The 23,040-nt window shown below is 38.9% G+C and overlaps 2 protein-coding genes across 3 annotated transcripts; both read left to right on the top strand.

The window, feature by feature from the left end:
• Nucleotides 1-3,915: 3,915 nt before the first annotated feature.
• Nucleotides 3,916-14,145, top strand: slc4a1b (solute carrier family 4 member 1b (Diego blood group)). Its single transcript, XM_067576722.1, is given in 18 exon segments — nucleotides 3,916-3,951; nucleotides 5,332-5,378; nucleotides 6,730-6,910; nucleotides 7,199-7,334; nucleotides 8,454-8,526; nucleotides 9,052-9,094; nucleotides 9,226-9,410; nucleotides 10,174-10,384; nucleotides 10,526-10,759; nucleotides 10,812-10,960; nucleotides 11,173-11,367; nucleotides 11,516-11,764; nucleotides 11,870-11,959; nucleotides 12,232-12,398; nucleotides 12,493-12,734; nucleotides 12,910-13,079; nucleotides 13,387-13,560; nucleotides 13,710-14,145. Coding segments are annotated over 16 exon segments (2,556 nt in total). The 5' UTR covers nucleotides 3,916-3,951; nucleotides 5,332-5,378; nucleotides 6,730-6,753; the 3' UTR covers nucleotides 13,791-14,145.
• A 1,958-nt stretch (nucleotides 14,146-16,103) lies between these two features.
• Nucleotides 16,104-22,966, top strand: LOC137172790 (nucleolar transcription factor 1-A-like). Of its 2 annotated transcripts, none has more exons than XM_067577406.1 (16): nucleotides 16,104-16,447; nucleotides 16,568-16,743; nucleotides 18,055-18,132; nucleotides 18,451-18,606; nucleotides 18,716-18,780; nucleotides 18,863-18,941; nucleotides 19,758-19,837; nucleotides 20,017-20,158; nucleotides 20,303-20,344; nucleotides 20,427-20,495; nucleotides 20,853-20,914; nucleotides 21,031-21,220; nucleotides 21,317-21,364; nucleotides 21,468-21,533; nucleotides 21,854-21,910; nucleotides 21,999-22,966. In XM_067577406.1, exons 1-16 carry the CDS (start codon nucleotides 16,429-16,431, stop codon nucleotides 22,053-22,055), a joined length of 1,386 nt encoding a protein of 461 aa, XP_067433507.1. In that variant the 5' UTR covers nucleotides 16,104-16,428; the 3' UTR covers nucleotides 22,056-22,966. The 2 variants fall into 2 exon arrangements, with proteins under 2 accessions (XP_067433507.1, XP_067433508.1); XM_067577407.1 differs by having other exon boundaries at nucleotides 16,105-16,447; nucleotides 19,761-19,837.
• Nucleotides 22,967-23,040: the final 74 nt, after the last annotated feature.

Genomic DNA, 23,040 nt, shown 5'->3' with positions numbered 1-23,040 from the left:
GAGTCAGTTTATACTGATCAGTATGTTAAATGACTCCTTAACGTGCCGATTGCTAATCAGTGGGTCACAGTGAGTTTTGACAAGGGGCACCTCAGGGTGGGTGGTTTCTACTGTTGTACATGTGAGAACCCAGAAAGCTGTCTCAACATTATTTGGAAATACTCTCCACAGGTAAGACTTGATTTATTGATTTCTCAATTTATCCAATTAATTTCAATCCAAACAGCAGCAGAAATTATTTCCAATTTTCCTGCCATTATCATGAGTAACAGGTTTATGCAAAGTTAGTTTCTTTTTGTGTCACATCACATATTGATCTTTAAATTTGGTACAATATTAAAACACATCCATTAACATCCATTAAAGGTAATGACTATACATGAATATAAGCATAATATCAATAATCAATGTCTTCCTACGTACTTGATCACAACCCACAAAATTTAATGTTGAACATAATGCTTTTCAAGATCATTCATCATAAGCTGCTGATGTGTGTGTTTCCTCTGCCATATTTACAGTTAACAGTTTCATTATCTGTATGATACACACTTCAATGGAAAGGATATTAGGCTGTTGAATGTGTTGAACTGCAGATATGGCCAAATCTGATCAACGAGGTCAGGTCAAATTATGTAGTTGTCTAGAATACTTGTCTAAACTTGAGATACTTGTATTTTACTTAAGTATTTCCATATCATGCCACATCATACTTCTACTCCATTACATAAGGAAATATTGTGCTTTTTCCTCCACTGTATTTATTTGACAGCTTTAATTACTTTACAGGTTTAGATGTTACTACATCTAAACCTGTAACTACAACTACAGCAGTAAAATGCTGCTTACACATGAATGCATAAGTAATAATAACCCAATAACAGAAAATATAAGAGTATAACGCTCACAGGGGGCATTTTTCTGCATTGAGGGCTCTACTTTTGCAGCTTTAAGTATAATTTGGTAATAAAACTATGTACTTTTACTTGTAAACCTTGTGTTGCTACTGAATGCTTCTTTCACCACTGAACACAGGCAATCTTGTCGGAAGAAAAGGAATACTTCAAAATCAGTATTTATCAAAATACCAATAAACAGTTGAAGGGTATCATTTATTGAGCAACAACACTGACAATGACAGCTTACTGATATCTCCAAGATACAACTGCAGTGTATACTTTTCTTTTTTTGTTAAATGTGTGTTAACTCAGCATGGACCACTGCTGAAACATCACTGGAATCTTGAAGATGTAAAGACCAAGTTGTAACACATGTTGTAGATTGTACAAACAGATATCTGCAGGCATATGCAGAGAATATAGGTGCACCTGATTTGACTGTTATTAGCCTATTGAATAGGCGTTATCATCACACATCTGTCCCAAAGATATGGGCTAGTAGGGGCCTACTAAACCTACTAGTAGGTTCAGGAGGGCGGTCTCACCCATTTATTTCAGTGAGCCAATGTTGATGGAACCCAGTAGGTGCAGAAGGCCTGTTATCATGCATATGCTGTCACATGACTGTCAAGTTTCCCTCTGTGAAAACAAAAAAAAGGCTGACATTCCTTTTATTCTCAGTGAAAAATGTAATATGCATTTTGATAACATTTCTAGCAAGAAATGTGCATTTTGTTCATAATCATTACATTTATTTAATTATGTTCATAATTCATTTTGTTAATGATGTTTAGTTTGTTACTTATTACGAAGATTTTTTACAGGTCTTCTATTGTTGCTATGGTGGTTGCTGTGGCCGCTGTTATTGCTGAAACCATGTAGCTTACATGTTTGAATCATTGTCTTTGCGTTGTGTAGTTATTGGAGCTGTTGTAGTATTTCTCTTATTTTATGTAACTGTTTGATGGTTTCAGCAATAGTAGCGTCCATAGCAACCACCGTAGCAACAATAGAAAGACCTGAAAAAATCTTCATAATAACTGAAAAACTAAACATCGTATACATTCACTGAATAAGATTATGAAAATAAAATGCACATTTCTCGCTAGAAATGTTATCAAAATTAATTTTATTGCTGAAACTATCTTAAAATATGGCATTTTCCACTGAGAGTTAAAGGAATGTCAGCCATCATTTTTTTGTTTTTTTGTATTTTGTTTTCACAGAAGGAAATTTGAAAGTCACGTGACAGCACATGCCTGATAACAGGCCTTCTACTGGGCTCCACAAACACTGCCTAACTGAAATGAATGGGTGATAACAGCCTCCTGAACCTACTCGTGAGTTAGTAGGCCCCTACTAGCCCATATTTTTGGGACAGATGTGTAATTATAAAGCCTACTCAATAGGCAAATTGTTGATAAATTCTGTCAGTCAATTGTTGTGTCATTTGTTATCAGACGAATGAAAGACTGCGTGTGGGATTGTGTACAGTACATGTATGCATTTGTGCAGCCATGCATGTGTCAGTACCTGCATGCAATATATCTTTGTGTGTGATTTTTTTCAGATAAAATCTCTGACAGTGGCAACATACAATACAGTGTGTAGGTTACTGTAATAACACTTGGATGTGTAGAGTTAAAGCAGTGTGTTTCACCGTGATACCAAAACTAGGAAAAAAGACTCAGCTATGACTTCATCTTCCTGTTGACGGTCATCAAAGTTGAATGACAAGCTGCTATGTGTTTCAGGTAATTGCCTTTTCTGCTGACTTATCAACAGGAGGCAAAGAAAATAGGGATAAAATGGCATCTAACCTGCTCAGGACTGTAAGTGAAAACACACAGTCACACAAACACACACACACTGAATTAAGGACATTAGACTAAGGAGAGAGATCTTTTTATGATTTTGATATTTAACAGGGAATTACACAGATTTTACACATAAAGGTTAGTTTATAGTACTATGCAGCCTGTGACAGTGACAGTTTTATAATGTCTTTGGTGGCTCTAGGGCAGAGGTGAAAATTTGAGCACATTACTGAAGTGACTTTATATGAGTTGCCATTATTATCTCAGGGTGATAAGTTTTGTTTGTATGTAAATATTGTGCTGTTAATAAAGAATATCAGGAAGTTGCATTCTGTGTAAGGTAGGGTCCAGCGTTTTTGGAGTTTGACCAACTCTACGGACCAGTAGTCAGGATATCTCCTGACTGTTGCCTTTTCTGCTTCGATTTTGATAATGATTCATCAAATATAACTTCATTAGAGTGCTATACCACAATACAGGAATAACACTTCAATGTATAGAACAACTACAGTAAATGTCACCAAAGAGATTTAAAAAGAGGATTAATATGATTAAATGTGATTTCATTTGTTTGTTTCTCTCTAACAGAACACAAATGAACAGGAGGGCTCCACTTATGTCCCTTTCAGAGGGTAAGTCACTTCAGATGCTTTTTTTGCCTCTATTAATCATTGCAATATTTAGGTGAATAATAAAACTGGCTTCCTCTTTTCTTGTCATATCACAGGCCTCAGTTCCAGGCTATGGACAGATATAAGATTTTGACCATCTTAAAAGCAGAGAGAGAAGAACAGATAAAAGGCGACTTTCTCCAAAGTTTCCCTCTCTATCCCGGTGGTGTTGAAGGTGAGCAGGCAGGCGCGGCAGTGTAATCCAAGCCTTTGTTGTTCTGCAAACACAGACATTAAATGTGATAAGATGCGGGTTGGATAATGACACAGTGCGACTGGTTTTCTGCACATACCAAGTCACTGTATTTACTATCAATATTATGGGTGAGACAGGAACACATTGCTCTATTGGATGTGCCTGTCAGGGAGATGGTGAATTAAAGTGTGCATGTACACGTGTGTGTGTGTGTGTGTGTGCATGTGTTAGTCCCACCCATTATCAAGCAGCATGCACCCACACATACAGCCAGCTTTAAAGAGGTGGTGTTTATAAAGTCACGCTTTTTTGCTGCTCTGGGGTCAGTCACTTGTCACTGCTGTCAGCCGGGCGAGTGCCTGCAGGAGGTAAGTGTCACCTTTTCTGCTTCAGTTATGAATGGCATTTGTCCAGTTACAAGTAAAGTTGTGACTTTGTAGCATGAATAATTATTGGAAACTGCACACATAACATTATCGTCTTATCGTCAATGCAATTATGTCTAAATTACAAAGCTTTGCTACAGTTTTCCAGAAAGTAAGACCCAGCAGATCATTGAAGCTTTCAGCTTTCTTGCCTTGATAATATGGGGTAACTGTGGAGGACATTTAACATTCATTGTAAAATGTATAGCAGTATGTCTATAGAGGTTCTCAGCAATCCAAGTCATGGGGTGACACACAAGTCAGTAGAACCGATTGAGCCGGAGGCAAAATGTCTTTAAGACTCCACAGTTTGATTTACTGTAAATATTACCGGTGTGTAGCTCAAATACACTGCTGCAACTTCAAAAGAGTCAAAAGAACTTATGACCATGTGACAAAAATTGACTGAATTTGCAGAAGAATATGTGTATATGACATCTTCTCTTCCCACATGCATATTGAAGATGACGAAAAATGTTCCATTTTGTGCAAACTGGACACAGCTATAAATTAGTCTTTTTCTTTGCGTGTGTATGGGTGTGTTAGATGCATACACATACAGTATTCATATATAAAAACAAGCCGATCAAGTTACCAATATATTGTCATTTGCAGTTGATGACATTAGTTGATTATTAATGCAATTTGAGACACTTGACACACAGAAATCTGCAAAGATATATCTGCAGACACATGCACTAGTCTGTGAGCACTGCAGCTACACCTACTCATATGTACTCAGTGCTTCACATTTGTACACGCACGCACATACTCATGCACACACACACACACACACACACACACACACACACACACACACAAATACTGTGGGCAGCAGCTCATCAGTCTAATCTGAATCTTCCACGCCTTTGCTCAGCTGTGTTTTGGAAATAAATCATTCTGTTGTCACAGACAACTTCAGTCCAGTCCTTCGGTCCAATCTGAGTGAAAATGGACACTGGAGATATCTTACATAAGACTGACATAATCCCATCAACTTCAACCTAAATTCACACTTCCCATACAGTTTATGTCTTAATTGCATAGAAAAGAGAAATCATTCATTCAGTTCATCATTTACCACTATTCAGCAAAGCCTTGAATAAACAAAATTAAGATAAACCTTAATTTTTGGATTGCTAAAATCCACCCAAACACAAAAATGACATACGTTATATGTCAAATCTTATTCAAACTTTGAAAAATGTGTGTAGGTGAACTAAAAGACACCATGGGCAATACAGTCTCAGTTAAAATGATTTGCTGTGTGGAAAATGTGTTGAAAAATTGTTTTTTTAATTGAGCCCATTGTGTCTGTTCCAGCTGCCTGGAACATCAACACCAACGCCAACCCCAGTGTAGAGTGTCAGGTAAGGGGCACACACACGCATACGCACACACACACACACACACACACACACGCACACACACACACACACACACTGTATCCCCACTCCAGACACACGACATGTATTGACAGTCCAAACATGTCCAGGGAAAGCCATCAGTCATATCCACACCGGAAACTAGCAGTGATCCAGAGCCTGGAGCCTGCTGGTTGTTCAGGCAGGACAACCTCTATGTTTACCTTATAGACACAAAGTGTCACCTGGACCTCACCTTTCCACATTAGCCTGATCCACATCCACAGTGGTACTGCCAAGAAGTGATAGAGTTGACAGTAGCTTCACGTGATACTCCAGGTAGCTGTAGTGGAAAACAACACCCAAAATATCATCAGTGTTTTTGTTATCTAGTGAAGCATGAACGTCGTTTTATCTGATCCTGCTCTGAACAACAGATATGTCTCTCAGAGACCATGCAAGGTTTGTGACTCATATCTGAATGCAGCAAGCTCAAGAACATCCAGTATGTAGGAAATCACTAACAGAAAGAAGGGTGATTTTTTTTTAAAGCATTTTCTAGTATTACCTGCAAGTTACACTTGACAAGAGATTAAACCTAATACCTAAAAGTAGTGATGGTTAATGTTAAGAATCTGCCAAAACCAAGTCTGATTCAATATTTGTATATTTTAGTTTTTTCCCACCACATAAAAGGGTTGCACATTGAATCTGAATATGTTTGACATATGAGTAGATCATTGTTGCAGATTTTCTTTAATGGTTTCTATAGCATTTTGTATGTCATTGTGGAGATTCAGCCTCTCTTCATCCCCAGCCTGATAGATACTTAAGTTCATGAGAAGTTTTCATCGAACAGTTTGGATTTGTTTGGAGCAGTTTAGATTTATGGCTAATCTGCAAAATACTGATGAAAAAGTTACAAAACAGATGGGCTGCTGCTACATAAGAGGGGGGATAGTTTGACTTAAAGTACTAAGCTACTTAACCAAAACCTTATAACTCAAATTTACATAATATATAAGATATTTAAATCAAGAATTTCAATTTGTTTTGATGATGGAGTGACAGGGGCCTTTTATTCTCTGAATCAGGTTAGAGAGAGAATATTCACACCTTCAGTGACAGAGTGACACACACTAACAATCAGGATGTGGCCAATGAAACCACATGCGTGCTCTACAGTACATCCTCTCAGTGGTGCAAGTGGGAGGTGCAAGTTTTATTCATTCAACTTCCCTGTCCAGATTTTCCCTCTCTGTCTCATAGACACAAGCATGGTTGTGCCTGTGTCCCACGTTCATGTCCACATCAGCCAGTCTTTACGTGGGTTCCCTGCGCTCCTCTGTGCCCGCAGGTGTACGTGGAGCTTAACGAGATAATGAAGGACGAGAAGGAGCAGTCCTACTGGCAGGAGACGGGCCGATGGGCGGGCTACGAGGAGAGCTATGACCCGCAGGCTGGGGTGTGGGGGTCCTCGCACATCTCCTACCTCACCTTCAAGAGCCTCATCCAGCTCCGACGCACCATGAACACAGGTCAGTGAGGAAAATGAATATGAATATGTCATCAGTGTATAATGTGGTTCAAATCACAACCTTTTCCTCCATTTTTTTAGAATCTGATTGCCATATTTCTTCCTGTCTGTAATAGATAGGCTAATCATGTTTTTTTCTGCCACTATGTTTCACAGATCCAATCCATTTAAATCCAGCAACTTCTGTCTCCCTCATCTCTCATTTTATCCAAACCTCCCCATAGCTATGACTGCTCTCCCCTTTATGATCATCACTGAATGTCCCTCTCCAACATGTTTTTTTGCTAAGGTGTGACGATCTTCGACTGCGAGGAGCAGACCCTGGCCAGCATCGCTGAGAAGATGGTCAACGAGATGGTTAACAAGAAGCAGATCAGGCCTGGAGACCAGGAGGGCGTGCTGAAATCTCTGCTCCAAAACCGCAGGTATCCTCCACAACATCACCCAACAGTGACTCAAACATAAATGACCTACATTTAGGCATTTAGCTGATGCCGTTATCCAGAGCTGTAAGTGAGAGGAGGACGTTTCAGTATATTGCACAAGGAACACATAGCTATTGTGGGGGGCCAAACCTGTAATTATGAGACATTGTGCCTGACCTCCAAAACACCTTGTCTGCTTAAGTCTTTATTAAAGGTGACCAATGAACTGTATTTACCTTGCACTAGTAAAGATAGGATCAGGACAGGTCACTTTGTAAAAAAGGAATGAATCTGTTACTGTTTTGTCAAAAGTTTGTGTGATAATCTGACAAAGCCAAATGAAAACTTGTGATAATTTGAATTAAAGATCACAAGGCCTTCCAGTTCCCCAAGTCCATTTGGCCAATTTAAAGATGTTTTCTTTTTTTGTGCAGAGCTATAGCTAGAGGTTTAGAAAAACCAAGTTCCAACTTGCTTCAGCACAATCCCACTTTAGAAATTTTAGACTAGCCACAAAAAAATCTTGAATATGTTCTGTGTAGACCTACTGAAACCCTCACCCTTATTATGATTTATTTTAGTTTTTTGCCTGACATCAGTCAAATTTGAAGATATTTACACCAAAATATATCAAGGTACACTTTAAAAAAACCAAACATGTATTATTCACATTAGTGTAAACTCCTTTTAATGTCATATAACCACCAAAATTTTCAGAAATATTACTATGATCTCAGTGTCCTCAATAGTATCTACAGCCCTGCTTTTCTGCACTAAAAGTTTTCTTGTCTTTCTTCATTTTTTCTTTATTTGTCCCTTTTCTCTTACTTACCCCACAACTTTCTTAAATTATTTGCCTCTTGCAAAGAGACACTTCAACTAAGAATCATCTTTTATTTACCTCCATCATAAACTGTAGGGTTTTTTAAAAGATTGAAATAGCAATCAAAATATTTCAAGCAGGACTCATCATTATTTGGCTAAAAATTATAATTCAGAAGTCGATATTTTGTTGATGTTTGCATGCACACTCTCCGTTCGTCTGTATAGTGGACTACCTGTGAATAGTTTGTTTGTCTGTCATCGCAGCCAATGACACATGCCATTTTCCCCCTCTAGCCGATCAGCTGATCCGGAGAGCCAAGCCCTGACTGATGGGGTGGACCTGCAGAGGTTTTCAGTCAGGGAAAGGGTGAGTTCTTCCACTGATGAAATCATCCACATGACTGTATCATTGCTGATAAGGATAATCTCTTATTGTGACAACAGTAAGATGATGGTGAACTTAAAGGTGAAAGTGACATCTGGCATCAGAGCACTTGCAAAGTGATTCAGGGGATTAAAGGATTAAGAGATTTCTGTTTCTGGAATTCTCTTTAGATGCAAATATTCAGCTTTTTTTGTTGTGATGACCCTCACCCTGGTTTTCCTGGATTAATTGATTTTTTAAATGTCAGGATAATATTTTGTATGCTGCAGGCTGTTATTGCAAAAATAATGTACATGTAAGTATTTGCACACAACTGTGATGCTCCAAGAAGGAGGCACTTCAAAGAAATTCACAGATTTGATGTTGCATTCAAATGAAATATCAAAACCTACTGAATATCTACAGTTATTTTCAGGTGGCAAAAAATATCTTTTTTCAAAAAATTTTCAAAAAATCAATTTTTTTTTTCTTTTCAATTTGTTAATGAATGTTTCTGTTTTCCTTTAGAGGGAGGAATCAGACCGCGTTGAGGCCTCCATGGTGCTAGTAGGTAAGCTACTGTTTGCAATACTTTCATTCTGGATCTGGAGTAAGTGTGTTTTGTGTGCATGAGTGTTTGGATCCACATTTTCTTTTATTTGTGTGTTTGTGTATATAATATTTCTGTCTCTTCTGAATCAGGAGCCTTGGACTTCCTGGAAAATCCCACAGTTGTGTTTGTGCGTCTGAAGGAAGCAGTGGTGCTCGACTCTGCCTTGGAGGCCCCGGTGCCTGTACGCTTTGTCTTTGTTCTGATTGGCCCTGGCAAGACTGACATGGACTACCACGAGACTGGCCGTGCAATGGCAGCCTTAATGGCAGATAAAGTGAGTTACTGTAGCTAACATTTTTTCTAAACCAATGTAAACTACAATGTGTGAGCACTGATGCTTTAACAGAGGACATGATTTCCCAAAGACACTTTTGAAGAGGTTGAGCTCATGAAGCTGTGGTTGCACGGCAGTCTAAAATAAAAAGTGATATTATTGTTTTGCATTTTCACATTCTAGCATTATAGTCAAGTCATTCGAGTTCATGTTGAGTCTCAAGCCTCCAGCGCTGGAGTCGATTAGTCATTTGCTCTGTGAAATGTTAAAAAATTGTGAAAAATGCAATTTACCATTACTTAGAACCCACATTGATGTCTTTGATTTGCTTGTTTTGTCCAACCAACAGTCCAGAATCTTAAGATATTCAATTTACTGTTAATTTTCTGTTGATCGACTGATCGTTGCAGCTCTACTGATTTGTATTTGAAGACCATCAAATCTCTCATTTTCTTCCTCCGCCCTTCACATGTTTTCAGCAATAATTTCCATTCTTGTCACCAATAGAATCTAAGTGAATATTTTGTGTTGGAGACATTTTCATTTGACAGTTTACCAGCAGTCTTACTCCTGTAGCAATACATGTTTGTAGTAGTTACACTTTCCTATCAGTGTAAGATAAAGTGTCATGGTACATGAAAGTGTCAGCAAACCAATAATCACATATAAATTCATCATTATTAAAGTCTGTGTTAATTAACAAGTGATTAAAATTAAGAGTTGAGTCACAAATAAGTCCACTCTCTCCATCTCTACCCACCAGGTGTTCAATCAGGCAGCATTTAAGGCAAAAAGTGCCCGCGAGCTGACTGATGCTGTGTCCGACTTCATGGACTGCAGCATTGTCATCCCACCCACAGAGATCCAGAGCGAAGCGATGCTCAGCTCCATCATCAGCTTTCAGAAGAAGTTACTGCAGGACCGGCTCCAGTCCTCTGATCCCACACTCCGCCTAGAAGGGAAGCCTCGCAGAGGTGGGACGTAATCTACCACCACACGCTCATAACTACAGTATCAGTTGAAATTCTTCATGGTCAACTTCAATTTAACAAAAAATTTCTTGAGAATTTTCAGATGTAGTATATTCATCTAAGGTTGAAATTGTTTTCCCCCAGTTTCCATCTCTACCGGGCCTCCACCTGACGACCCCCTGGCCCGCACAGGTCGACCATTTGGTGGGATGATTCGAGACATAAAGAGGCGCTTCCAGCACTACAAGAGCGACATCACAGATGCTCTCAACGCCCAGGTCCTTGCTGCCGTCATCTTCATCTACTTTGCCGCCCTTTCTCCTGCCATCACCTTTGGAGGACTGCTTGGTATGTGTGTGTGTATTTGAATGACATGTGGTGTTTCTGTTTTATGCAATAAATTCCAATAATCATGTCTTTGTTGCTTCAGCTGATAAGGTGGATAATATGATGGGAGTTCCAGAGCTCCTCATCTCCACCAGCATCCAGGGGATCATCTTCTGCCTCATTGCTGCTCAGCCTGTCCTGGTCATTGGTTTCTCTGGTCCTCTGTTAGTGTTTGAGGAAGCCTTCTTTGCTGTGAGTTATAACAATGAATCATATCCACATCGAAGTGATCTGTAGAGCTTTCCATAATAGTTGCTGATCCATATGATTCAGCCCATTCCACTAATTTTTTTAAAACTTCTTCTTTAACTTACTGGCTGCCATTTTATACCAAAATTTGACGGAGGTCATGGCCAGACATGAACTGTGCTCATCGTAGGTTTCATTGGCAATCCCCCTTTCAGTTCTGCAAGTCCCAGGGCATTGAGTATATTGTTGGGAGAGTGTGGGTCGGAGTGTGGCTGGTCATCATTGTGGTGATCATCGTGGCCTGTGAGGGCAGCTTCCTGGTGCGCTTCATCTCCCGCTTCACCCAGGAGATCTTTTCCATCCTCATCTCCATCATCTTCATCTATGAAACCTTTTCCAAGCTGGGGAGGGTAAACCATCTTCACCCATTTCACACATGCCTGAATTTCATCTGTCTGATTGAAATCTGTTGTTTTTTTTAACATCTGCCATTGTAATGCAGTTTATCAGAAAATAATGACTCCTCATCTACACTCTCCTGACTTCACACCTCTCCAGATCTTCAAGGCCCATCCACTGATTCTGAATTACGACCATCTGAATTCAACTTTGGAAAATCCCTGGCACTCAAAAGTGGAGGAGACATTAATCTATGACAATGCTACTGGCAACACGACTCTCATTGTCAAGACTATTAATCCTCCTTACCCCAACACTGCCCTGCTCTCCATGTGCCTCATGCTCGGCTGTTTCTTTATTGCCTACTTCCTGCGGCAGTTCAAGAACGGCACCTTTCTTCCTGGAAAGGTGAGTTGGCTATAATTGTGTAATTAGGCGATCCCCAGTTTGTTTCAGAGGAAATGTTTTGCTAACAATTTAATCAACTGTTGGATTAAATGTAAACTCTTACAGATCAGGCGCCTGATTGGTGACTTTGGAGTGCCCATTGCCATTTTCCTCATGATTGTCGTGGACTACAACGTTAATGACACCTATACTCAGGTTGGTCAATGCTCCTTAGTTTTAAAGGATAGGTTCACAATTTTTCAAGTCTGAGTTAAAACAATAGTCATATGAACACTGAAACAGATTTGAAAGTGAAGGTCAGTATGAACAGGATAAATGATTAGAGCAAGAAAAACCTGTTTCAATGTTCATTTGGACACCTGACTATTGTTTTAGGACAGACTTGAAAAAATTGCGAACCCATCCTTTAATGCCTTGTTTCTGTGCTGAATACATGAACAATAACTCTGTTACTTTTTTCCCTACAGAAACTAGTGGTTCCAAAAGGTCTGATGGTGTCCAACCCTGCCAAAAGAGGCTGGCTTATTAACCCCTTTGGAGAGAGCAAGGCTTTCCCCGTGTGGATGATGTTTGCGTGCTGTGTCCCGGCCCTACTCGTCTTCATCCTCATCTTCCTGGAGTCTCAAATCACAACGTGAGTTGTTATATCTCAACAGCAAAACCACTCAATGGATTATATATCGAGTCTGAGTACAAAGGCTAATCTGAATTCTTTGATTTCTCACCAGCCTCATTGTGAGTAAACCCGAGAGGAAAATGGTCAAAGGCTCAGGGTTCCACTATGATTTACTTGTGTTAGTGGGCATGGGAGGAATCGGTGCAATATTCGGTGTGCCATGGCTCAGTGCTGCCACAGTGCGGTCTGTCACTCATGCAAATGCCCTCACTGTCATGAGCAAAGGGCCCAAACCTGTGATCGAGAAGGTGATGGAGCAGAGGATCAGTGGCGTTCTGGTGGCACTGTTGGTTGGTAGGTGTTGTCCAATCACCCAACATATCTAGACTTCTACACATATCTCAAGTCTAGTTTTAGTTTACTTGGCTGTTCTATCATTTGTTGTGTTGAGCTGATTACAGACTAAGAATTAGACTTTCATCAATCTTCTTTAAAACAATCCTTCATCCGAGTATCTGTTTGTGTCAAGGTCTGTCTATCCTGATGGAGCCGATCCTCAAGATGATTCCCATGTCGGCCTTGTTTGGGATCTTCCTCTACATGGGGGTTACGTCACTGAATGGCATCCAGCTGTGGGACCGTGTGCTGCTTCTGCTCATTCCTAAGAAATACCACCCTGATGAGCCATACGCCACAAGAGTAAGAGTCCCCTGATGACATGGTAGCTAATATGAAGAGAATGGTGCAAGGACTTAAGGTTTTGATTCTCAGCAAGGCTGAGTCTCATTACATCTGTTCATGTTTTGTCATGACATTTCATATCAGTTCATTTTATCTAATTTGACACTTTGTCATTTAATGTCATGTAATCATGTTATATCCAATAATTATGGAGCATGCTGGACTGTTGCTACGTCACTTTAGGTGCTAAGAGCAATGTGCTTCAAAAACAAACAAACAGAAATGTGTGCAGATGCATCTGTTTAACGTTACATTTTGAACACAGGTGAGCACAGGAAGAATGCACTTGTTCACGGCCATCCAGATAGTGTGCCTTGCAGCTCTATGGATTGTGAAGTCTAGTCCAGTGTCCCTTGCACTTCCCTTCATACTCATCCTCACCATCCCCCTACGCATGTTTATGACTGGGCGCCTCTTCACTGAGCTGGAAATGAAATGTGTAAGTGGCTCTTCATTTCAACAAATACAATATGGAAATTCAGACTTGAGCTCTTGGTAAGACAAAGCTAGCCGAGCCTGAAGTGTGATGTGGAATGTGAGTGTGTGTGGATGTGAAGTGCTCATTCCTTTGTGTCTGTTGTGTTTTAGTTGGATGCTGACGATGCCAAGGTGACATTCGAGGAGGAGCCAGGGCAGGATGTATACTTTGAATCTCAGATGCCATTGTAAATGGCATCTGAAGGGCAGCACGGTGGCAGCACTGTTGCCTCACAGCAAGAAGGTCCCGGGTTTGAACCACCGGCCGTCCCAGGTCCTTTCTGTGTGGAGTTTGCACGTTCTCCCCGTGTATGCGTGGGTGTCCGCCAGGTGCTTCAGTTTCCTCCCACCATCAAAAACATGTATGTTAGGGTTAATACTCTTGTTAGTGCCCCTGACCAAAGAACTGGAGTTGGGCAATACACTGCAGCTGCCCACTGCTCCTAGTGTGTGTGTGTGTGTATAAGAAGGGTCAAATGCAGAAGATCAATTTTATTTTAATGTATGTGAGTATTGAGAAATGACAATAAAGAAATCTTAATCTTAATCTTAGATGTCTTCAATGACAGCTACAACTATATTTAATATTAACGAAGGATTTTTTTTATTTATATGTGGCTCAAATGAATGTTTCATCATCTACCTATGAGCACAAAAAACATATGAGTGTTTTATACATATATATATATATATGGAGAGAGAGAGATTTGTAGATATATATAGATATTCCACTTTACTGTTCCAATGGATAATAATATCTGTCTTGGTCAAACATTTCAGAACACAACTGTCACTCAGGTAAAGTCTTTGCATTATGTTTTATATTATTTTGTCTCACACACTACTGAAGCTGGAAGTATTCACTGATATTGACATAACACTGATATGTTTTTACAAAAAAGAACGAAAGAAAAAAATGCAAGTTTAGAAGAGGCACTCATGCTTGAAAATGACAATGCATTAAAAATAAGCAAATCTTCAGTCATGCAAACACAACAATGGACACATTACTGTTGTATACTGTTGTATAACAGCCAAAATGTTTTGTTTTTCCAAGCAACTATGCATTGAATGTAATGTTGTAACATGTTCCACTGAAGTTATTGTTGGATTCACTTGCTTAAAGTAAAGTCCAAACTCTGAATTAAGAAAGACATGATTTAGAAGGCAATGATGCTCACAAAGTGTACATATTTCAGCAAATAGGATCAAACTGGTAACACTGAAGTGCAAAAGAACAACACCACTGTGTGGCATTACAGAAAAATAGAAAATTTTGAATTTCTTTGTGTCGTTTTGTGTGTAATGTTGCTGCATTCTTTTCATCTCTCCATAAATAATAAAAAACTACCTCCAAAAACAACCCTCCACAAAGTTGCAATCCCTGCACGTATACACACACAGTCGTCTCAGGTTTTTCTATCTTTTGGTGATCAGAGTCATAATTTCACATGTCAATATATCAATACTATGATAGAAGAGATTACTGTTTATTCCATCACAATAATCTCTCATATTAGCAAAAAAAATAGTTTTGTAACTGGTAAACTTTTGGTAGGGATGCAGGATTGATAAAATGCTCTCCCTACCTGATTTCTTATTTCTTTAAAGGATTTTGATGATGAATAACTTTTAACTGTGCAGTTTTTTCCTAGTAACTGTGTACTCATAAGCAGCCTGAGAAAATCACATTTCATGCAAAACTACAATGCAAAGTGTTTTACATAACACAGTAATTCAAAACAGAATAGAATTGAATTGTATTATCCTACTACAGCAGGAAATGTGTCTTTGTCTCACCATAAAAAACAACACAATAAAAAACGATAAAACAATGAAGATATCTACATAAGGTCAAACATCAGCAGTACAGCAATATACTGTGTGTGCAACAGTTACACAGTTATACAGTTTAATGGGATCCCACAACATTGGGATATTCTAGTGCTGTTGGTGATAACTGTGAATGACCACTAGCATCAGTGGTCATTCATTTTGTTATTAAAGGACGGATTTGATGCTAAAAAGACTGTGAATGTGGCAGATATCCACTTGATGTGACTAACTAAGCCTCATATAAGCTTCAGATAAACTTTTAAATGCATTTTTGCACAAAATGACAATGAGGACACGTTGTGGATTTTGGCGCCACATTTGAAGGGGGATCTTTTAATAGCCAGTATGGACAGGAGGAATGATTACAGCGAGGAAAACCTCTTTCAGTGTTCATATGGGCACCTGACTGCTGTTTTAAGACAGACTTGAAAAAATGTAAACCTATCATTTAACACGTTTGATTTCCCTGCTATGACATGTCAAAATAATATCTTCCGTGAAAAAGACCTATTCAATGATTTTTGTGACGACTCTACATACTCCTGCACAGTAGGTGGCACCGTGCTCCGTTATATCGCTGGATGTTTGGAACCAGCTTTACGCACACAGAAGAAGAATGCTCATTGGCTGCATGGTGTGACGCTACTCTTTACTCGTACTTGATTGGTTGCTGTCTCAGAAAGGATTCGCCCATTCGATATGGAGGGGTTCGTACATGTTGTTGGCTGAATAAACACAAGACATGTGTTTCTCTGCTGTTTTATGGGTGTTTTGGTTCTGCCAACGAAGATAACGGTAACAACAAGTTAGTAGTAGATATATCGTTCGGTTATAAATCTCTATGTAATCGTTCATTTCGTGAAACTAAGCTAAGCTAAGTTTGCTTGGATAGCTGGAGTGACTGGATTGACTCAAATGCACAGGCTGCATCCAGCTAACACACTAAAGACTTCTGCAGGAAACTTTTGTTTTTGGAAAAACCAGTGAAGCTGAAATGGAGACTGAAGAATCGGGTTTGTACAGTTAAATAAAGCGTGCATTATTCGTTTTTGGCCATTTAACAGTAAATTCTTTACTGAAATGCACCAATGATGAAGTATTTTTTTCTTTTTCTGTTCCTGTCATTGCTATAGGGTGGACCAAAGCAAACCTCCAAAAGCTTCTGGCTGCAATGAAAACCAACCTCTCACAAAATGACAGAATGAGAACATTTTACCAAGGAATGAAGAGTCTAGACTGGGATAAAGTGGCTTTCCCCCCTTTCTCACCTGAAGCATGTCAAGAAAAGTGGAAGGACATGTTGCGGAAGGTGGGTCATACTTGAATTATACATTTTCAACTGACAAAAACAATCTCACCACTCTTAGCTGGGACTTTCAGCCAAATCACAACAGATGCAAGGTTCAAAATTCAGTGTCAGCTCCAGTTTCCAAGGTCAAGAATGAACTTTCATTCGAAATATAAATGGTCACTTTTAAAGATTCAGTACTTTTCTCTTCAAACATACACAGTTCTGTGCAAAAGTAAAGTCAGGTTGCTTTCAAAAATAATGCCATGAATAGTTTTTATTTATCAATTAACTTCAAATTAATTCAGTGAATAGAAGAAACCTAAATAAAATAAATATTTGGTGTGACCACACTTTGCTTTTAAAACAGCACTAGTCCTCCTTGGCACAGTTTTTTAAGGTACTTGGCAGGTCGGTTGTTCCAAACATCTCGGAGAACTTGTCACAGTTCTTCTGTGGATTTAATCATCTCAGTTTCTTCTGTTTCTTCATGTAATCCTAGACTGACTCCACGATGTTGAGATTAGGGCTCTGTGGGGGCCAAACCATCTGTTGCAGGACTCCTTGTTCTTCTTGTTGCTGAAAATAGTCCTTTAGGATGCTGGCTGTATGTTTGGGGTCACTGCTATGCTGCAGAATAAATTTGGGACTGATCAGAAACCTTTCTGATGTTATTGCATCATGGATAAGAATCTAAACATCTAAAGAGCCTAAAACCTTTGCACAGTGCTGTATACCTGTTTTGAGTTTCCGGTATCACTACAGTATTTTAACCCTTTTCATTAGTAATATGTCTTAAACTGCCATGTTATTACTTGATACCAAATTTGAGGGTCTCAGCCAAAGGGAATTCTGTTATTTTCAGTTGGGAGTTTGTAATTTTGTGAATATATGTATTATTACTTGTTGGTACCTGAGGCTGGGTGTCACTGTTAGAATGGCAGCTATAGTCAAAGGGGATTATGATATTAGGTAGGGTTTTTTTTCCAGTTGTTCCCCTCCATAGTGAGATTAAAACACATCTTAAACTGATTTTTTTTTATCTTGCTCAAGGACACTCAAGCATTGCAGAAGCTTGAATCTTGATGCACTGCTCATAATGTCACCATGATGTTCATTTTTAACACTTTTTCCTGTCGTGCTACCATCAGGATGCCCTGGTTCAAATAGGGACATTTGTCAGGTTGTTCAAGTTAACAAGCTAATTGTAAAATATTTCCTTCAGTGGTGAAAATATGCAACAAACTACAACTTAAAATTTCAAAATATTACATAAATACAGTCTTATAAATGTTGTTAGTTAGGTGTAATATTCTTGTCGTTCTTTTTCAGATGCGCAAGATTCGGACCCTCACAGAGCTCATTGTTGAAGCTGAAGATGTCATTTCCAATCCTACCCTGAACCAAAAGGTAATCACAGCACGATCAAGCTTTAGATGGCTTCATGTCATAAATGTGAAGTTGGGTGATGTAAGGCAGTATTTTAAATATCATCAAGGCCACTGTGGTAGTCCACAAATCTGCAAGACACTAATGAAATGATGTACAACCATTCATGTAGCTGGTCTGGTACATAGCGTGTTGATTATACATGTGATTATAAACACTCACCTGCACTATAAGGACATGGATATGACTTAAAGGACCATTGTTTAAGATTTATGAGGTTGCAGATTGCAACCAACTGAATTGATTCTGTGACTTTATAGCGATTAATCTTTCCTGCAGATCCACCCAGAACTCCCGAAAGCACCCACCCCAGCAAATGCCATTTTTTATGAGGAGAACGTGGCCAAGTTTCATAAGAAGTACCCAAACATGGACAACAGAGAGTTATTGAAGTTGATGATGAATAAGTACGTGGGGCTCCCAGATGAAGAGAAGGTACGGTCAGAGAGAGGCCACTGCGAGAACAGTGTTTCCTCCCATTTGGTTTTGCCTAAGGCCTCAAATTTTAAATGATGAATTACAGACTTTTTTCTACTAATCACAGGCTAAATATGAAGAGAAATACCAGCGTGCAAAAAAAGAATACGAGAGAAGGATGGAGAAGTTCAGGTAGTACCATGTTATCCCATTACATTTGGACCAAAGGGCTGCCCATGTAAGTTCAGTGTCAAGCAAAGTCTTTGTCTTACAGGGAACAGTATCAAGAAGCTCCCCATTGTAAGAGAAAGACCAAGCGGAAGAGGAAGAAGGTTTCTAAAGACACCTCAGATGTAAGAAGGGGTCACCTGTGCCAGTCCTTGTTTTTACAGGACATGTGGTACTGGTAAAATGTTTTGTTATTTTGTCTAGGGGATTTAATCACCAATCAGCCTCTCAACTGTACCAGCAACTAAAAGGACACAACATACACTGAATAATACCTTGATTGGCAACAAGACGTGGACACAGGCTTTACCTGACACAACAAACATGTTCCCGGCAGGGTTTCTCACACCTGTTGTGTGGTTGTCCCAGCTCGCTCGGGTCCCCTTCTCATCATGCCAACCATGCATGATGAGAGTTTGCCATTGGATTCAGTTCATAAAGGTTAAAGGGGACGTATCACTCACATTTACAGGTCTATATTTATATTCTGGGGCTCTAATGGAATATCTTTGCATGATTTACAATTTAAAAAAACTCCATATTTATCTTATACCGGTCCTATATGCAGCCCCTCAGTTCAGCCTCTGTCTGAAAACAGGCCGTTTTAGCTCCTGTCTCTTTACGGCCCCCCTCCTGATGAGCCCACTCTGTTCTGCTGGACAATTTTGTTTGACATTCAGGGAGCATTTTTACATATGTTCATCTCAAATTTTGGACCTTTGACCATCAAAATGGGAAATGACAGAGCAGGCCTGTGACCATGACACACGTTTGCATGAGTAGCCGGGTTTATTCTTTTCCCTCAAATACCTGTTAATTTAATATTTGTATGTGATATCTGATTAAATGAAGCTCATGTGGTTCCACCATACATACCACTGCTTGCAGTTGAAATCTTAATTAATGATCTTCAAATTGTTGTGTGACCTCTTTTGACAAAGCAGGGTGAACAGTGTTCTGAGGACGCAGAAGAAAACAATACAAAGAAATCCAGAGATGGTCTACCTCCCAAACCTCCTCAGTATGCTGTACACACACACACACACATGCACACACACACACTTACGGAGACAATGGACATCATGCACATTCACCAATCCTATTAAACTTAGAATTTACTCTCATTTCACATATGGTCCAGACCTGTCATACGGGTTGTGTACAGATAGAAAAGGTTTTGTCTGTGTGTTTGTGTTATAGCGATGGGTATAGTCTATTCTGCAAAGAGCAAGTGGGGAACATGGAGGGTGTCTCTGGACAAGCCTTTGTGACTGTGTGGGCCAAACGATGGCAAAAGTTGACCGACAAGCAGAAAAGCGAGTACAAAACACGCAGCCAAGAGGTACGAACACACACAAACAATTGCAGATAGAGAGTGCTACAAAAATCATATGCTGTACTAGAAGACTCTGAAATCAAAATTAACATGCCAGGTTACAGTAAAAAGTCATAAATCCCAATGACATAATTTGTTTATTTCTTTCAGTTGCAGAGAGAATACTCGGTCAGACTGAATCAGTATCTGTCGGTAAGTCATTTACATGGCCACAGTTTGATCATGGAGCAGATACTAACAGACTTTGTGTGATAATATGGTTTATGTTCCTCAGACTTTTGATGCAGATGAGCAGCAGCGGATCCTAGATGAGAATAATATCAAAAGACCTAAACCGTGCAAGGTGAGAAGTATTTTCATGATTGTGATACTGTTAAAATGAATCATCACAAATTTAAACACACTTTAAGCACATAGATTGCTGCCCAACCGCTATAAGGTTATATCACACTGAACATTTACTACATTTTCCAAATACACTGAGGAGAAGACTTTTTGTTAATACTTGGTTGACTAACTTGGTAATAAATTTGGGGAACTTTAATCAATTGTTCATTGTTATGTCATTAGGTGTTTCTCTTTGCCACTATGCCTCTTACAAACACTAGCTTATACTCAGTGGGGAATGATTTTTGCAGTCAAAAAATGATGGTGGATTGATTTCCTCTTTTAAAAATAAATGTTTGTCAATGATATGCAGATCACTAAAAGACAGGTGAAGTCTGTAAAGACATTTCCTGGCGAGCCCAAGATGCCCTGTCGGTGAGATTAACAACATTCATGCCTTCAACTTAACCAGAATTCACTAAAACTTGCAGCAAAATGAATCCCCAGCTGAAGACAAACGTGTGACTGTGAATTTCCCTTCACTCTCACAGATCTGGCAATGTAATTTTCTGCAAAAAGCAGATGGAACAAATAAAGGAGAAAGTCCCAAATGGAAGAAAGCGCTTCGTCAAGGTCCAGCAAATGTGGAAGGAACTCTCCACCAGGGAGAAGGAAGGCTACAAGGAGCAAGTCAATGACAACTTAAGAAAATACTCAAAGGAGCTGCAGAAGTGGTTTGAGGTATAAAGAAAACTCTCTTTCTAATTGTATAGGCAAGTTTCTTTTAAACTTTCAATGGAAGGTCCCTTTAAATGTGTCACATTTTACATTCTTCAGACGTTGACGGCAGCAGAGCAGGAAGGCTATCGGATTTGTAACCCCAGTGTAAGAACTCATAAAAATACAATTATTTCTTTCTTTCTAAGTGTGTCTTTGATGTTTTATTTCTGATTGCTTTCTGAAATTCAAAATGTTCTTGACTTTGCAGAAATGTAAATACCTTGATGCCACCCAAACGGAAACTAACAACACAGAAGTAGTGTACATACCCTCAGTGAGTGTTGATTCAACACATTAAAGAATACACTCATCTCAACCACACATTCATGATGTGACCAGTAAAAAGCTCTGATAGTACAGGCTGCCTTACTGAAGTTTAAATTTGTCTCAGCAGAAATACTTATTATGTTATTTTAACAATCATTAGATTTATACTAATTAGCATGTAGTAAATAGTGCATTGTAAAGTCAGTAAACTCATACTTATGTGTAATGTATGTCCTGAAAGAATATTAGGACATAATTTATAGAATCCTTGAAAATAAAACACAACCTCACAAAGCTCTAATTTTAAATTTATTGTATCTCACACAGGATTCAGAAGATGAAGACATCGAGGACAGCAGCAGTGATGAAGAAGAGAGTGACGAGGTTAGAATACTAAAACATGATATATTTTTTTGTACATTTCATTTTGCATCTGTCTGTTGAGATTTTATAAAAATTTGTTGATCCACAGGAGGAGGAGGAAGAAGAGGATGATGATGATGACGTCATAATGTTTGACATCTATTAGATAGCAGCAGAAGGACCTTGCACACATACATATACACGCTTAGTTCAGAGCTGGATTCTGGATTTGAGAAGACGGACAAGCGCTCCAATGTCTTATTGTCTTATTTTAATGACACTTTGTTTTGTGGCCACATTGGCTGGAAGGTTGCCTTCACTTGTCCTCCTACATGTACGCAGTGTGCCACACCAAAGGCTGGATTACTAATTGTAAGTGCAGGAAAAAAACACTGTCAGGTATTTTAAGGGTTTAACACTTAAAAACTCTAAGAAGGTGAGCTTCAAAATAACTAAATAGTGAGAAGCTATTTGAGAAAATAGATTTATTACCTAATCTAGAAGCCCTGTCTTAAAGGGTCCCTGTGTGAAAATCATGTTGTAAGAACTTTATTATTTAAGTAGATATTATGCTTACATGGTGCATATTCCTAATTTGTTCAAATTGCCACATTACCAACCTGAGTCTATTTAGTGGAAAACATGGAGGGTCCCAGCTGCTTGTTTTGGTCCCCAGGGGGCCCCTTAGCAGATCAATCCATCCACAACATACTGCAATCAGCTTGTCTGTTCCTTTTGGATAAAGGATACAAGAAAAAAGAAAAGACCTTTACTCAACTGACTTTTCTACTTCTACACTGTGAAAGTATGATGGCCACATATTTATGTTGTTGAAACTTATTTTAGATGTCAGGGTGTTTTTTTGTTGTTGTTTTTTTTTAAAACTTGCATTAGCCATTCACATAGCCTGATTTGTTACTATTGGTGTGATTGATTATTACGGAGATTTTTTTACATGACGTTGAAAAGTAATAGACTACTTTATCAAGGATTGATTTTTATTTGTTTAAACCCATGCATATTTTTGTTTGTTGTTTTCAGACTGGGATATGTTTCTAATAAACACTTTTTATACAATGATGTGATTCATTTTTGCGATGTTGTGATATCGTAAAATGAAGAAGACAAACTTGACCAGGTTTAAAAAATAA

The sequence above is a fragment of the Thunnus thynnus genome, chromosome 20 (genome assembly GCF_963924715.1).
Source record: "Thunnus thynnus chromosome 20, fThuThy2.1, whole genome shotgun sequence".
In the NCBI taxonomy this organism is placed as follows: Eukaryota; Metazoa; Chordata; class Actinopteri; order Scombriformes; family Scombridae; genus Thunnus; species Thunnus thynnus.
The sequence above is the reverse complement of the archived record's forward strand: the minus strand, read 5'-3'. Positions and strand labels throughout refer to the sequence as shown.

Coding starts and splice junctions, on each gene's coding strand:
- LOC137172790 (XM_067577406.1), top strand. Junction 18,942..19,757: donor TTTCTAAAGACACCTCAGAT/GTAAGAAGGGGT, acceptor CTTTTGACAAAG/CAGGGTGAACAGTGTTCTGA. Junction 21,911..21,998: donor ATGAAGAAGAGAGTGACGAG/GTTAGAATACTA, acceptor GTTGATCCACAG/GAGGAGGAGGAAGAAGAGGA.